We start from the raw sequence: 17,756 nt of genomic DNA on the forward strand, positions 1-17,756 counted from the left end.
AAAAGTAACAGCATTCGGAGGATCAGCTTTCAGTGCTATGGGGTATGGGGAATTTCTTCTGATGCAGCATTCTTCCCTTTTCTTTAAAAAAAAAAAAAAAACCACATAATTCTTTGTTCCTTTTTGCCTTATCCTTCTTTAACTGCCCCGTGTCGTACCAAATGTTATGTGCAGAAGCATGGCACTTGGCATCAGCACATCCAGGCTGTCTTGGTGGTCAGAGCATTTGAAAGGCAGCGACTTTCACTGCAGGGAAGTTTGTCAAATTTCTTATGCTAAACCTGCTTTGTTGTGGATTTGCAAACCGGCTGTTGCTGTTTGGTTCTCAGCTGAAATTTGGCTCATGCAATGCTTTAGCAGGGGACCGAAGAGTGAGTCACAGAAATGAAAACGTAATTAATTACCAGGTGATTTCACTACTTCTCTTAAATAATATTCTGTAACAAAGCATCAGTCCTCAGACTAAGGCTGCTCAACTGCATTCGTGGTATATTTTCATGATTCAGCTTATTTGAGGATTCTTGAGCAAAAATCATGCTGGTGCTGCTGGTCCCTTAGGCAGGCAGAAGGGTGTTACTGGTGACAAGAGCACACAGGTTTTATTTCTGGAGCTGCATCAGACTTCCTTTGTGGCTTTCGGTAAGGTGAAGTAGTTCTTGACTGTCATCGGCAATGTTAGGTGTCTGCTCTTTAAAACTTCCAGATAATTGCAGTCTAATACACTTCTTTCCTTGGAAAGAAAAGAAGTTAAAAGGATAAGGACTTGAACAGACACAAGTTAAGCCTGGAGTTCATATATTTAAAAATGTTTATGTATAGAAAGTATCTTATGACCTGTAAAGTATTTGCTAACCATTAAATTCTTTGAGACAGATTTTTTTTTTATCTGATGATTGACGCTGTTCTAGTGAAGTCAAGGAAGTAATACCAGCTCTCGGCAGCCAGGGAACTGCTCCTGAAGTATTGATAACTGCTGGTAAAGTTTTCTTTAGCTTAAGTGCGTGGGGTCTTAATTTCAACAGCTTGAGATGAATAATAATGGGTGAATCTGTTTGGACAGAAGCTTTGATAGCTCTTTTTATAGAAGGTCTGTGAAGGGACTTTGAAGTCTCGCTGATGGGAGGTGAATGTGCCTGCGTTCTCGCAGTAGGTATAGGTAGAAGCAGATCAATTCTGCCTATGGAAAAATACATCTTTTCTGAGCATTTTGGTGCTCTTCATTTTTTCAGAAGAAATTTTCAAATTTTTTGCCCTGGGAAACCAAATGCATATTTCATGCATACCACCAGATTTTGTTGTATCACCTAGGAAACAACAGTTTCTCTTTTTTCTTTAGAATAAGGCGTTTCTTCCCACCTTCTCCCTCATCATTTGTGGCACCAAGCTCCCTCGAGGGGACCATCTCTTCCAAAGCCCAGTGCCCTGCGGAGTCCAAGGGCCCCTGGCCAAGACCTGAAAAGCTCGTTTGGAGGTTTTTCCGCAATAGGCTAGACTTTCATTTTTCCCCATAAGCTAGTCAAGAAGCTAAATTAAGACTGATTCACATTTGGATCAACAAAGATATAAATAAAAAATGCCCAGAAGGTGCAGAGGACACAATGCTAGGAAGGGCTGTTCTCCAGGAGGGTATAGGCTGTATCTGAGAACATAAGGCCTGTCTCTACTCCTACAAAATCAAAAGAATAGTGGCATTCGCAATGGTGCTGGCATGTGTCTGAGTCTCTCCTGTGCGTGCTTCCCAACGTGACAGTTTACTTCTAAAAACACAGCATGTATTATTTACATAAATATGCCATAGATGCATGAGACACCTGAAGCAAAGCGATTGCTTGGAAAGAGCTGAAAAGGACACGAGTTCCAGAGCAGCGAGAATTTGCTTCTCTCTTAAGACAAGCTGCTGGACTTCCCCTTCTGTATGCCTCTCTAGCTGTTCAGCTGAATTTATTGTTCAGTGTGAAGACTAAAACCAGTGGGTAACCACAAGAAAGAAGTTGAATTTAAAACACGCTTGTTAGAACTACTACGATATTATATTGCCTTGCAAAGCTGGGCATGCTTCGTGTCCCTTTTGTCTGGGCAGCAGCTGCGGTGCGGTGTCTCTGGCTGCACAGCTCGGTGAGGTTTGTCACCATGGGCTCCGTGCTGGAGGTGGGCACGGACAACAGGGAGGACGCTGAGATAGGAGCAACGAGCAGGATCATGGCAGTGAACAGGTGGTGTGTCAGACTCTAAAAAAACCCTGAAATAAATCACAAAGACATGTTTGGGAGCCATGAGCACACAGCGTGAGATCCGAGGTCTGTGTGGGGCAGATCACAGCCTAACAGGCTGCAGAAACCTTTGCTTAAGCTCCAAAGCCGTGGAACGTGGTGTGCGGTAAGCTGCACAGCCTGCTGCAGTTTCAGGAGTCCGTGCGACTCTGCTCAAACCACTCGACGTGTAGCACCAGACACTCCTAACCTACTTTCTCTGGGCCATTCAGTGTTTCATAGCCTTTTCTTTTTTTTTCTCCCATTCATCTGGTTCCTAAAATAATCCCAGTTATTCAGCAGCTCTTCCTGGGAGATTTTCCAGGCCCTCAATCATTTTCTTTACCTTCTCTGACCTATTATTATCTCCACGTTCACCATCCTGATGCTTCACACACTATTCCCAGTGAGACTGTGGCACCCAGGCCATTATCCCCCATGCTAGGCTTTACCGCATGCTAACGCCTTGCTTGTTTTCAGCTGCCTCGCATGTTTGTGCCAAGATCTATCCAGAGCTGTCTAAAATCATCTCCAGTTATTTTTTCTGAGTTGGTGCTGTTAATTTAAAGCTGTCATATAGCTCTCCAACTTGCATTTTTTGCCTTTATCTGCTCTGAACTTTGCACTCTGCTGCCTGTTGACTGAGAATATTTAAGTTCTCCAGTTCTCTCCTGACTTCCCCTAGGAAAATCCTATTTATGTTCATCTGCCTCATCACGTCTCACCCTTGTCTTCCCTTCTCAGTTGATTAATAAATACCTCTCTGACTGTGATACACCAATGACTCCAGTTTTGCCTTAGTGAAAAATTCTTTCTGCTTTGTGTCTTACTTTCTCACTTGCTTTTGACAAAACTTTGCATCTTGCCTGGTGACTATTTAGTACCCAGTCTCTTGGGGCGTCTGAAAGTCTAGATGGCATCAGATGTTCTCCTTTGGTGTATTATTTCCTGGACAAACTAATTGTAACGTTAGAGAGGCACGTTTCCTCTGTGAAAACTCCACTCGCTGGCACCTAATGCTACCGGCAGCCTAGAAGAATAGTTGTGAAGAGCTGCGGTGGGATGGGGGGAGCTTAAATGATCTGCGTTTAGAAAGGAGATCTGAATAAAGGCATGAGCACAGGGTATAAAATGCTTATCTGAAGAGAATATAATTTTGTTTCCTGCCATAACATGATCCTCCCACTTCTGTTTTTGTAAACAATCACACTAATTCCATAAGGTGTGGAATAGCGATTTATTATCTTCAGTCTTCCTGGATCTTCCCCAGATCAGATGTTACTGTGAAGGTACAACATTGTATCCCTTGAGTGAGTACATTTTTAATAAAAATTTGCATATTTTTACAGTAATTTTCCAGAGGTGCTGATGGGGCATTTGACAGTGGTTTTGGTAATTTAATTTGTCAGGTACTGGAAGGATGCTGTTGCTGGAGATCTCTTTGGTGGCCAAAAATGGACATGAATTCAGAATGCCAGAATACCTAGAATTAAGAGGAATTGTATAATTATATGACCACTGTACATGGCTTGCTGCCGGGCATCATTGGCTGGTGCTTAAATCTGTTCTCCCATTGTTCTTACTACGTAGAAACTGGATGCATGAACTGCAACAAAGTACTGGGATGCAGGGCAAGGCTGTACTTGCTGAGGGGTTCACATTCTGCCGTCTGCCAACAGTTAATTCATATCTTATCAGAACTGTTATGTATAATTGATATTTAAAAAAAAAAAAAAGAAGTTTTAGGGTTGATCCACACAAAAAACATGAGTGCACTCTAAGACGGAGCTTATTTTCCCCATATATCGAGTGCCTAGTTCTGCAAACAGCATCCCAGGTGGATGGTATTTTGAGTTCAGATTAAAGTGAACCACTTTCTTGAGTATGCCTAAGATTATTCTGTGAGGGTGGGGACATATACATGCAGATAATCTCTGCTGCTGTTGAAAACCGGTGAGATTACAGGTGATAATACAGTGGTTTGCCTCAGCAGGCAGCTAATGGCTCTGCACTGAATTATAGCGTGTATCTATAATTGGTCTTTAAATTTACAACTATAGAGCCCGGTGACAACATTAAGATATTAAGATATTAATGTTTCCCAATGGCAACACTAAGCTGTGTTTGCTCAACTCCTAGAAACTGTCAGAATATTTCAGATACTGTGAAGTCTGTTTTCTTGGTAGCGTATGGTCTGATGAATCACAGAATGATTTAGGTGGGAAGGGACCTCTGGAGGTCTGTGGTCCAACCTCCTGCTCTGAGCAGGGCTAACTTCAGAGTTAGATGAGGTTGCTCAGACTCCCAGTGAGCTGAGTTTTTAAAATCCCTGAGGATGAAGGTTACACGGCCTTTCTGAGCCCTGTCCAGGGCTGCCACCCTCCAGGGGAGATTTTTTTTCCCTTATTCCAGTTGGACTTTCTGATACAGTCATCTGAAAGTTAAAACACCTTTGCCTCCTTTTGGAAGCCAGTATTAAAGTTGTTTGAAGTACACTATGATTTCCTTAGTAGTAAGTATCTTATAGGAGTGGAGTGGGAGTCAGGAGCCCGGAGCCCAGATTCAAATCAACCTGAGAACGGTACAAGCATTTAACAAGAAACAAACCAAACAAAATCTCACTCAGTGGTCAGTTAACCTTAGAAGTGCACAGATGCTTCTGGGTGCTTTCTTGTTTGGTCTAGAAGTTTGCTGGATGCTGTAGCTCTGCTCACCGCGTTCCCAGAACATCCCTAGACAGCGTGGATGGACTGTTTAAAGCGAGCTCTTGTTTAGAGAATTTCTTTTGAGGAGCTTGAGCCCACCCGTGATCTGGAGATATCCGTGCCTTGAATACCACTTCCTTAGCAGAATACAAAGTCAAGTTAGAACATGGGTTGAGCGACGTCCACCTCTATAGAAGAATCTGCTGTACTCACCGTGCACGTCTGGCACAGCTGAACTGATCTCGTAGCTTGCTTCTGCTGAACAGAGCATTCCTGTTTTCTTCCCCTGCTTATCACTACCCAGAGCCGCACCCTCTTTCCCGTGCCCTGGCCCCGATGCTCGTTGTGTCTTTCCCTCGCTGAGTTCGTAAACAGGGCAGATTTTTGTCCGATAGGGTGATGAGCACCAGAGCTGGCTCGGGGTGTGGGGTTAGGACCTCCTGGAAGGGGCAACAGGGCGTGGTTCTCAATGGCAGTGAGCCTTTAGACCGGGCTGTGCTCTTGCTCTGCGTTTCTTGCTTAGGAATGGAGCGGGTGGTGGTCAATACTCCTTACAGCCTGAGGGCACTCCGGCTTGGGTCTTCTGCTTGCCAGGAAATGCCCTTGCCTTCCTCCCACGGGCTCGTTGCCTAGGTCCCAGCGACCAGGCTTGGCTCTCCCAGGCTGTGTCTGGCCCATTCAGCCTCTTCTTCCTTCTTGCAGAGTGGCGCAACTTCAGCAAAACCACACGCAGCTAATGGGCAAGTTGCTTGGCTTCATCCAAGGCACAGATGTTTTAAAAGAGGGAAATGGGACCCGCTCAAATTTAGGATGGGACAAAGCATCTGCTTTCAAACGCCTCAGGTCTGGACTGGAGGCACCCTGGTTTGCTCTGCGGGGCAGGTGTTCTGTGCCGTGCTGTTGGGGGGACAGCGGCACGTACACAGCGTAGGAACAACAGATGTCCGCCCTGGTCTTGGTGTCTGCCAGCGGCCAGGGATGTGGGCTGGATGTTGCTCGGGGAAAGCATCTGTCCTTTATTTGATTGAGGCTTCCCCAGGTTGCCCCAGTCCTGCACGATAACTGTGGGATGTTGCTTTTCCAAGACTCTGCATTTCTCTATTTGTAAAATGGGATTATGGGGTCCCTCTTCCCCTTTCACTCTTTCAAGATCTGTGGAGAAAACCTGTTTAAGAGCTATGTATGTTTTGCGTATTTGCTATGTGAATTTTGTGTATTTACTGCTGCAGTGTTATTTCGCATGCTCTTGCAGCGATTAGTGGGACTGAAAATTTGCTTATTTACAGGTCAACCGCTTTAATAAGGTGGAGGACAGAGCAATCTTCATTACGGATCGACACCTTTATAAGATGGACCCTATGAGGCAGTACAAAGTGATGAAGACCATCCCTCTCTATAACGTAAGTATAAGGACCGGGTAATCTCATCTCGGGCTCTCTTAGTCATAGGCACTGCATCTAGGGTTTTGCTCCATTTTCATATCCATAAAATGGAAAAAGATATTAGTTTACAATTTTTAATATATATAATGTCTTTAAAACAGTTACAGTACAGTTACCTACAACACTGATGCATCAGGTTAGCTTTTAATTTCAGTGCAGAAAATAAAAGCTAAACCCCAAACTGTTTATCCCACTCTTCTGCTTGTTCTTCTATTTTGTTTTTTATTTGCTGTGTGCCACAAGATCTTGGCCCCATAAGGGGGTTAGCATTTCACAGCAGCTTATGACACAATTTCTGTGTCTCTGGGGGTTTGTTTGATCCTTTGTGTCGTGTTTGAGGGTTTTTTTTATATATTTGTTCATGTTTAATGTAAATCTTATCAAAGCTAAATTCAGAATTATAGTGAGGTATCTGGCCTTTGGGGTAGCAGAGTTTAGCTGCCGGTGACAGAGCAGCAGATTATCACTGCTAAGAAGGGGGATGGGGGAAGACCTCATCTTAGCTCTTCAGCATCCTGGAGTGTGGATTCAACTGCTTGTTTTCCTCAGCCTGAGGTAACACTACTACAGTTATCTTAAACCTGCAGAACCTGGCTGGGTTGCTTGGAAATGTCGTACACAAATTTGTTGGGACGTTTGCATGTGGAGAAATAACAAATCTGGCAGCCCCATATTGCTAAAACAGCAGAGATGGGATTAGAGTAACGGTAAAATCTAATCTGCAAATGTGGAGTGAATGATTAGCCCAGACTGCATCCGTGATGTCGGTTTTATAGCTCCCCTTGTAACCTCCTTGCTGGTCATCTACCTAGGCTACACACCGAGCAGCCAGCGCAACGCGTGGGTGGCGCAACGCGCTCGCCTGCCTTCTTTGCTTGCCCTAACGAGTATTCGCTGCAGCAAAGCAACGTCTCCATGGCACTGCCTCTTCTTTTGCAAAGACATTACTGCTGGGGAGTCAGCAGCTGCAGGTCATTGTCGTCAGCTGATGTTCTGTTCTTAATTGTGCAAAATGAAATTGTCAGCAGATTGTGCTGCGAAATGGCAGAGTCCTGCTTGTGGAAGCCAACTTGTTCACATACAGAGACTCTAAGCAGAGTGTTTTTCCTAGACGAGTGGTTTTTTGTGAAGTGTCAAGGTGAACTCAGGTGGAAAAGGTGAAATTTTGTCTCTCACAATTTCTCACTATCAGTTTTCTGCACTGTTACCTTGTACAAAACGGCTGTGCCACTTCAATTCACTTACTGCACTAGCAATTCCAGGTAAATCTGTATTTGTCACAGCTTTAGAAAAACACCTGCTTTACCTGTGTGTCTGATGGGTTTCAAGGTGGAGCTTGAACATTCAGGCAACAGCCCGAGACCAGGTCAGTGTGGTGGTAGCCTGAACGTTTTCCTCCTTAACGCCTTTAAAAATTAAAGGAGGCGAGCGAGTCAGCTCCAATTTGTAGGTTGGCTATAAAATATCTGTTACTTAGAAATGTTAGCAATTATTGTTTTTTCACAACACACGGATGTCTAAAATAGAGTATCCATTCATACAGAATGCTGTAGCGCAGGCTGTATGTTGGCTGCCTGCTTTGCGTTTCCTCCGGCAGCAAAGCAGTTAATGGTCTGGGCATGTAGGTCTCCTGCTCTTAGAATACTTACATTTCCATAGATAGATATCAGCTTTATTTGTAGATTGGCAATTATTCCCTTCAGCAACCTACCACAAGGTTTTCTGACCTGCGCAACTGCGAAGTGATCCTGGAATACTTTGCACAGAGCGATGGGTGCGAAAGACCCTTCGCTGACTCATACAGTTGTCAGGATAATATTCCAGAGTGGAAAGTTGATGAAAGCTGGCTTTGGTAAATGCTGCAGGGATAAATTTCTGCTCTGTTGGCCGCAGCCTCTCCTTTTACCTGCTTCTGTGGTCCTGGGGAACAGTAGAAAATCTGCACGTACACACTGGGCTTGCATCGTGGTGCTAGGGCATGCTCACGGACCCTGCTGATTTACTGCTGACCCCTCTCTGCACCGCAGGAAGAGGGGAGAGGAGGAAAGAGTTTGGAAGTGTCTTTGGTTCATATACAGCACATGAAATATTTGTATTTCTTTTGCCAGGATTTCTTAAATTGCAAATGGCTAATGCTGTATTGCAGATGTTTTTTCCTTTTTTGTAGTTATATTTTATCTTTTGTTCCTTAACGATTTGAAGGCAGTCGTCTTCCCCCTCCTGAGCTGCCTTGCACACTCTCGTTTTTCTGCAAGCCTGATCCCTTCTTGTGTGGAAACCCTTTTACAGCGGACAGGGAGGTGGTGTAAGAGGCCAATTAGTGATACAGACATTCCTTCCCTTTTGGGGGAAGAGCAATTGTTTGAACTGATAAGAAGATTTTTGAGAAGGAAATGGATGATAATTACACCAGTTGTGATGTGTATCGGTGTGTCAAATACGTCCTACTAGAAAGATGCATGTTCGCTGGGGAGGATGGATTGCCCTGCCGATACGTAAAGGTGAACCCAGCTGACATTCGCCTGCCTGTTAGCTGTGCTGCTCGCCATCAGCATTTCGAAAGCACCCTATCAGCACGGCGACATCCTTAGGGATGGTGTTTCCATGGAAATCTCATTGGAAGCAGTCAGCTGATGTCTGTTACAACCATAAACTTGTTTTCGGCTGAAGGAATCGCACCACAGTTCCCCGTCTCCTTTAACTATGTTTACGTCTAAACAGTTTAAGTATAGCCCAGAATGCGTGCCTGCGCGGGTCCCAGGCTCTGCCTCCCGTTAGTGTGTGTCCTGTGTGAGGAATCTGTAATTCTGTGCAAACGGTGACAAGGCAGTAACTTTCCTTTCAACCCTATTTCACTGGACTGAGAAGCTGCTTTGGGGGATTCGCTGTCTGCGAGCATTCTGGCAGTTGCCTCAGAAGCGCCAATATAGAATGATCTTTTTGTTCTTACCTGGAGAGAAAATAAACCGATAATGGCAGAAAGGAATTGAAAGGCAACTGAGCAGCAGAAAAGATCTTGCAACTACCTTTCCCAGTACAGTGATGAATACAATAAAGGATGTTCTGTGGATGCTGAGAATTTTTCCTGATCTTCAAGCAGAGCTAATATTAGTGTTTGTAAACACTGAGATAAGCGCCTTCTCTGAAATTATTCCTTTTGTGTTTATTTATTTGTTCAGATAGTCTTATGGGGAGGGGTGAAATAGGAAAATTTTGAAGGGCTCTTGGACCTCTAACGTGGTTCTGTTGAATAATCAATGTTTAAATGTGCTTTTCAAATCCAGAGATTTCAACTTGTTCATCTTCCTCACTCGGTGCACATTTAAAACCTTGATGGCAGTGATCCCTGTGGTGCTATTGTGCTCACAGGATGTCATTTAAGCAGGCAGATTAATTTTAAGGGATGCTATAAACCCAGGCAACTGTTAATGGCTGTGCATGAAGTGTAGCTTGTTTTTAAAGTATTTCATAACCTCAAAATAGCGTGAATGGCAGAGAATAAACTCCACCTGTGTTGGATATATGCAACTGGTATCGAGAGGTCTCTGCTCAGTGTTTAAAATATCAGCAATTGCAGTAGTGCACACAGACCCTTGTGCTGTGATAATAAGCCAACAAAATATGAATGATTTAAGCTTGCATAGTGTTTCATCCAGAAAATAGGGCATACGCCACAGTGCTGTGTGTTGTCGTGCTTTTCTGGGACGATGCTGCTGTCTGGTATGTGTTAGACATCCAGAGCTGGAACGGGTTTCTTGGAAATAATACATTGTGACTGCTAAACCAAACACACAGATCCAGCCTGCTTCTGAACATGATTCATGCTTCCGAGAGGAGCGAGCAACCGCCAGCTCGATTTATGCCGATACCCTTTCCAACGCTTTAAAAAGGGAATAATGAGACTTTCATTTCCACAAAATGGTGGATCGGTGCCTCTCACTTTTAGGAGAATGTGGCTTCTCTCTGCAAATCTCTGGGTGGCTCAAAGGAGTCGTGTAGTCCTGTAGTGCACAGGGAAGGTCTGTGGAATTCTCTCTGTCCTCCTCATTCTTTTGCCTTTCTCTCTCTCTCTTTCTCTCTCTCTTTTAATTTTTTTTTTAGTACGGATTTGTTAAATGTACTTGCCTCTTGATGTTACTTTTGCCAGCCTTTATTTTGTTTCCCCAGCACAGATTCCTTCTTTGCTTTTTGTAATATTCCTCTGAATAGCCTGTGTACCCAGATTGCCACTCCTCAAAATTTCCTGCTTTTGCTTTGTGAAATGATGAGGACAAAGCTTTTAATGTGCCAAGTAGCAGCTACTTAACAGACAAAACCCCCCCTCCCCAAAAGCTCAACCCAAAACCCCACACCTTTTTATTTTGTCAGAGCAGCAAGACCTTAATCCGTGCCTAAATACTCGAATCATCAGCGTTTGGGGTTTGCAACTTATGTTATTCATCCAGATGTTTAGGCTTTCAGTAAAAAACCTCATTCTTATATTATCTGCGTTTCTTTGTGCTCCCAGCGCTCCGTGCCTGAATTTGAAGATGGTGGTTGGCCAGACTTGTGATTACTGTTGGTTTCCTTTGAAAAGGAAAAAAAAGCAGGCTTGTGGCTCTGCTGCTGAGCAATGTGGTGTCATCCAGTGTGAGGTCTTTGGGAAAGCAAGCTTCAGCTGTTAGAAATCCACCCGGGGCACTCTTTGTGGGTGGCCACGGTACTGGGTAGGCAGAAGGGCACTACGGTAACACAGGACTGTGCTGCTTCTCGCAAGAGTTGATCAGAGTGTAGATGGTAAAATTTCCTTGTACCTTTGAGGCCGACTTCCAAAAAGCCCCTGTTGTTTCCCCTCGACTTTTTCAGCAGGCACGAGGACCTGCTGGCCACCATTGCCCTGGGCTCTCTGGTAGAGGTAGATGTTGAGAGCAAGCGTGGCAGCGTGGAGAGGAAAGAACCAGCCTGGCCAGTAGGAAAGACATGTCAACATATGTAACATTGTTCTTGCTTTCTCGTCACAGTTGATAGGACTGAGTGTCTCCAATGGAAAGGACCAGCTCGTGGTCTTCCACACGAAAGACAACAAGGATCTCATTGTCTGTCTCTTCAGTAAAGAGCCCTCTAACGACAACAGGATTGGAGAGCTGGTGGGAGTCCTGGCAAGTCACTTCAAGAGGTCAGTGTTGGGGATGGATTTTGTTGAAAAAGTCTAGTGTGCCAAGTGGGAAGCTGCCCCGACGTCATTTTGATGCCAGTCTTGAGCTTTGTCTGTGTTACTTCACTGTATTACCGGGATACCAGAGCAGCATTTTTTTCCTTGCGTTTTTGGGACATGCTTTTTAGCTACCACACTTCGCTTACCCCTTCTGCCTTCCCTGTATGCGTGTGTCCGAGCATAGGTGTTTGGGGACAAATATCACTGAAGATGCATTTTGCGTGCGTCACAGTGTCTCCTGAATGCTTCTTACAGACAAACTCCTAACATGTAAAACTGAGATATAGCCATTCCTTTCCCAAATTGCTCCCCCTTCCCCCGGCATATGATGTATTGCTCAAGCTGTAAAATGTCATCTCTGTTTCCTGAAAATTCTCTCTTGTAAATCAATGGGCAAAAGCTGTTTTACTGGTGGACGGAACACTTAAGCGGTTATCGTGCACCAAGATTCTTGTTTTGTAGCTAACTGGCAATAGTCACCTTTATGCCATAGGGCAAGTTTGGGACTGTTGAGACAAGCATCACAGCGGTGACTGCGTTGCAGGCCATCACAGAAAAGTCACTCTGTAGAGGAGTGGTGTGTGGAGTGACCAGACCTTCCGAGTTACTCCCTTACTCCGGCAGAACAGATTCTCGTGAGGACTGATGTTTTTTAGCATCACATGCAATGTTGGCTTTTGCCATTCACAATATCGTGCTCCATTTATGACCCCTAAAGAGGAGTCTTTCTAGGTAAATATTCATACAGAGCTACAAGTGGCAGGACAATGATGGTGAATTTAGGTTACATCAGGTCCCTGGGGAAATTTCTTCATGAATTCAAGAAGAGCATGCCGGTTTGGCCACTTCTCACACAGCTGGAGGTACGTGCTAAGTTCATTTGAAATGAATTCTCAGCATCGGCGTAACTTGTTTTGGGAAAATCAGTGCTGAAAAGACGACATTCTCTGGTTTTGCTTTTACCTAAATATAGTTTAATTTCAAAGGTAGCTACTCTTGAAGGCTCAGGAGACACAGGTATGTGTAAAGCAACGCACCTCATTTTGGGAATCCTGTGAAGTAGCTGGAGTTCTTTCATGTCTGGCGTGTTTTGAACACAGGTGACATCTTCTTCAGGTAGCTGTTGCTCCTCACTGCCATAATGAGTCTCTAATGTTGAGAAGAGCTGTGAAACCGTTGGTTACGCTCCAGATCCTGTATGTTCAATGTTCGACTGCCCTGGTTTGCTCGGACGTCACTACGAAGTATCCAGCCTTTTTGTCATGTATCTGGTATAGCTCAGTGCAAGGCACAGGTTCTTAATTTTAAGAAAGTATGTTGTGTGGCCATCAGTCTATGGTATTGCACCTTTCATATAAGGGTATAAACTATTGATTTTCAATTTCTTATACCGATTTAGCAATGGCATTTTTATTTTTAAAAAGGATTAGTTCTTATCTAATCACTGTCTGTAGTAGAATGGCAGTTCAATACTTTTATATGCTGTTTAATCTTCACTTAATCCAATATGAGCATTTTTTTTATTGCTGCTTCAGATGACAACTCTCAGCACAGCTGGTTAAACGGGAGAGCTGGTCTAAAAGCCCCTTTTTCTCCAAAGTGTAATAAAAGTTACTGGTTCAACAGTAATGTACAGGAACAGCTCACATTTAATTTTCCAAATATCCAAATGTCATGGTTTCCCTCTTCAAAGCAATATCTGTAAATCAAAATAAAAGGAAAAATTTCAGCCGCTTTCCATTTTCTAAGAGTAGAAAAACCCTGTCAGTGAATGGGATTAGCTGACCCCTTGCTTGAAAGGCACTTTGGGAATTCCTCATTGAACAGGATTAGCTGAAAGCCACCGTGTGCCTCATGGCAAGTGTCAGGTTGCTCTCTGCTGCCTGTCAGAGGGTGGGTGCTGTGAAGAGAAAGTAGATCCAGCAGTAAAATCTTGAGCCTGAAAGTTCAATCGCCGGGTGACCCTGTAATGGGACTTCAGAGCTCTGCTCCACCTGGGACGTGGGGAGCAGCTGTGCTGGGTTACAGGGGGTCTCGCTTACGCTCCTCTCTGAACATGCAAAGCCATTTCCAGCAGCCACAATACCAGTTCTGAAACCCCTGTTATGGGGTTTTGGCAAGGGTGAGGCTGCACAGCTGCCCTTGGTGATGCGTCGCATGGTAGGTTCTGATATTTAAATGCTTGTGTCATAAAATCATGTAAAATTCTATGCCAGTCTGTATCAGTGTGTGGGAAAGATGAGGAGGCTGGTGGTGACATCTGTGCTGGGGATGCCTAAACCTTCTCATTCAGATGCTTTGGTTCAGTTTTTATTATTTTTTCCAAACTGGGAACTTCAGTGCTGACACATCTTGCATTGGGAATTCTGGAAATTTTCAGCAAGAAATATTTTTTGGACATTTTAGAAAAAGTTTAGAGGTAATGTCTTTAGATGCTGTGTTCTGGCAGCTGCTTGTGGAGAAGTTACGCTGTTCCTGTTCCTAGGCATAAAGGCTTCAGTTTTGGGAACATACTGCCCAAGTTCCCATCTTTTCCCTTCGCCCATGACAATCTGCTTGAAACTGCATCTTTTTAAAATTATTCCTAGTAGGAGTTTTCTTACTTTCAGGTTGTGCTCACAAATTAGTATTTATAGAGCATAAAACTAACGTGATGCTTCTATGAGCTATAAAATTTTGGAGTAGCGACTCGGCTGGTTAAGATGGTGAATTGAATACAGTTGAGTTAACAGGTGTTTGAGTCATTCTTCTAATATATCAGCTAGATTATATATATTTTTTTAATAATGTAATTATTTAAGTAACTGAATTCCCAACAGAAATGATGGGAAAGCCGGCTGAGATGCCGAGGTGATGGCCACAGTAAGTTCATGCCTGCCTGCAGGACAGGGTGTCCATGAGCTTGAGTTCACGGGCTGTTGTCCTTGCTGGTCTCTGGCTGTGGCTGTCTCGGAGCCCTCGCTCCGAGGTGAGAAGAGCTGTGATTAAGCAGAGTGCATGAAATAGCTGGAAAAAAAATCTTCTAGCAGCTCAGTGTGTTGGGTTAGTCCCTTGTAGGAGCAAGCGTCTGAAATGTGGATCACGGGGCTCTCTTATGCGGCTTGGCAGGAAGAAAAGATGGTAGCATGCTGCTCTCGTTGGCTTGCCAGAGCTCTTGCTTACAGTGCAGGCAACACAGCTCTCAGGAGCTGTGGATGTGGCCACAGTGTCCCTCCAAGTGTTGGAGCCTGTGTTCAGGAGAAAGGGACCTGAGGAGCTCTTGGAGGAGTGAGGGTGGACATAAAAGGGGAGGATTATCAGCCCGGAAAGGACTTATCTGTTCTATCTTTTACACCAACATTGCTTCATGGTCCTTAAGCCTCTAGAAGATGTCGCATCTGATCAGTGCAACATTTGAGGACTCTTTCTGGAGGTACTTGAGAGCTGTACTTCACCAGAGAAGACCTGATCCTCGCCAGTTTCCAAAGCACTAATTGCTTTTACCCTCATCCTCTCGTGGCTCCCAGACTGTGTGCGTCACCTCCCGTGCCCAGTCCTCCCTGCAGTGTGGAGGTGTCGCGATCTAAACGCCGTGGATTGTAAAGGCAGCTCAGATGGCATCACCAAAGGTGACCGAGACCCATCCTTTGCTTCCAAGTGCTGTGGTCCGTTCTTTCTGCAGCACACCCTGACTTAAAGAATCTTTTTTGTCTGTGTTAAAACACACACGGTGCTTTCCATCTGGCTTACCCACGCAGTTCCGATCAATGTGTATCAGTGGCGGGCTCTCTTCAATGCTTTCTGTTCCCCTAATCCCCGTATTGTCTGCAACTGCAGTTGCTGGTTTTCTTCCAGGATTGCTGAAGGGAAGGGGGAGTTAAAAGAACAGTAAAAAGCAATCCCTGCAGAACTCCAGCAGAAAATCACTTGCTTAAGGATAATTTTAACACTTTGACACCTGTCAGCCAATTTCAGTCGTTAGTGTGCACTGGATTAATTTTATTTAGTGCTGGGTTCCTAAACTGGCATGCCTTAGAGCCAGCTGCACTGGCACTGCTACGCTATTGACCAAGCACTAATTCATAAAAATGGATCTCAAACTAAAGCCATGGGCTCTGGGCTCTGGGCTCCATTAAAGCCTGTTACCCTGTTCTTATTCCACGCAGGGCTCTCTCTGGCTTGGCATGAAGGTGTCTTCGGGAAGATTACGTTCCTTGGCTTTCCCTTTTACATGCCTTAAGTATTGTAATTTTGCTCCGTCTGTGCATTTCATGACATTAGTGAGATGGTAGCAATTTATTTGATTGTGGAAGCGGAGAGGTTTGGTCATTGGACTGAGTATCATGTGCACGTGTATCGTCTGTGTGTAATACAGGAGGGTGAGTGTGGATGTATAATTTATACATAGATACATATCAACTGGGAAAAATATATGTACATACATATATTTATATATGCAAATGTGTAAAAATGCGGAAACTATATGTATAAATACATATATGTGAAAAAACGAGGGGAAAATCCGTGCCATCAACCTTTCAGAACAAACTGAAGTGGAAACACGTTTGGTGTGAGGTGCACGGTTTGCCCCAGGCTTCCATATTAAGCAAGATTTGCACGGGGAAGTGCATCCTTACCACGCAGACCTTTCTTTGCCTGCCATCAGCAGTGTGGTGGCACATAGGGGATATATCTGGGATTAAAGCTTTATTATGCTAAATACTATAAACAAACAGATCCTGGTCCAAAGAGTTCACAGTCTAAGCAGACCCAGGGAGCCTTGCAGGGGGAGCAGCAGCGTTGCGTTGCACTGGGGGAGCAGGGGCAGCTCTTGGTACAGACACGGGAGACACCAAAGCTGAGCTTGGGGCTGTAGCATGCCCAGCCTAGGGCAGACTGCTCGGTTTAGCCCTGCTTTAGGGAATTCAGAAAAGCCTTTCCCTGGGGAGAAAAAAAGTGCACTTCTGACTGCTTTCCTGGTATTCAAAGCTTTAGCCATAAATACTAGTTTCACTAGAATTGCTTAAAACTTCGGAGGAGCGCAGCATGCCCCGAAGCCCCTGACGACATAAATCGAGTGTCGGAAGAAAACCTAACCAGAACTGCAGGCAACTGGGGGAGACTAAATTTATACGGTACAAATAGAACTCACACTTGTGTTGTCTGGTTTTTTGCTCTTTGCAGCAGTTCGTGTTGTGGCAAACAAAGCTTCCTGCAAACACGTTTAAGTGAAAGATTTTAAAATTTGACATTATCTAAATAGCGGTGTTTAAGGTTAAGCTCCAAGCGCGCTGCCTACTGGGTGTTTTTTGTTAATAGCATGAATGCTGAGATGTTTGTCAGATAGATGGAAAGAAACACTCTGTAAATACACATTTTCAATCCGTTGTGCAAAGGTGAGGACAAGCATTTTACACTGTTTTGATGCTGTCTGTGAAAAAACGCAGAGGAGATTCAACATGATTTTAATTTTTCTTGTTTAGGAGAAAATCCTCAGCTCAATTATGAGCACGGTCTGGAACACAAATCATTAAGTAAGAGAACCCAGTTTGATTAAAATCAATTCAATATTTTTTTATTTGCATTTTTTCCACTCATATGAAGAAACAGACCTTCCAGCTCAGGCCCAGGCATCATGCAAGAGGTTAAAAAGACTTCAATTTGTCATAAAGATGCTCTTTCATACCAAAACTGTGCTGATTTTAATCTGTTTAAAATTGTTCCTTTCCTTTAAAGCTGTTTACCTTTCTCCTGTAGAAACCTTGATTAACTGCTGAGACTAATAAATCTACATGTCAGCTAAAACAGAAGCATCCTCTCCAGTCAGCAGCAATCTGGAGGAGACGGTGGGGATTCATACTCTTGGCTTTTTGGGACAAAGCAAGAAAGAGGAGCCCAAACTGGTATTTCAAAACACGAGTGTGATGGTGTGCTGCTCACCGAGCGACCTTACTCCAAGGAAATAACCGTCTCACGAGGCAGAAAGCCTCCACACAAAGGAAGGCTGTTACAACCGCTGGTATCAAATTAATCTGTCACTTAAGCTTTGTGAACGCTATGAAAATTATCCGTTAACTGACAGTGGGTGTCAGCAGCGCCGGCAGCCGGGCGGGTGATGAGTACTCTTTAGCTGGAAGTTTCCATTGGTGCTGGTGATTTCTTGCAGGCTAGACGAGATCAAAAGGAG

General features: G+C 44.2%; 1 protein-coding gene across 3 annotated transcripts in view; it reads left to right on the forward strand.

Moving 5' to 3' along the window:
• The window catches only part of MYO1D (myosin ID), a 163,504-nt gene that overhangs the window by 94,677 nt on the left and 51,071 nt on the right, over positions 1-17,756 (forward strand). For all 3 annotated transcript variants that reach the window (XM_075116550.1, XM_075116552.1, XM_075116551.1), the window contains exons 20-21: positions 6,241-6,354; positions 11,397-11,551. In XM_075116550.1, coding sequence (XP_074972651.1) covers positions 6,241-6,354; positions 11,397-11,551 — 269 coding nt within the window. The remainder of the gene's footprint in view (positions 1-6,240; positions 6,355-11,396; positions 11,552-17,756) is intronic.

The sequence above is a fragment of the Phalacrocorax aristotelis genome, chromosome 23 (genome assembly GCF_949628215.1).
Source record: "Phalacrocorax aristotelis chromosome 23, bGulAri2.1, whole genome shotgun sequence".
Classification (NCBI taxonomy): domain Eukaryota; kingdom Metazoa; phylum Chordata; class Aves; order Suliformes; family Phalacrocoracidae; genus Phalacrocorax; species Phalacrocorax aristotelis.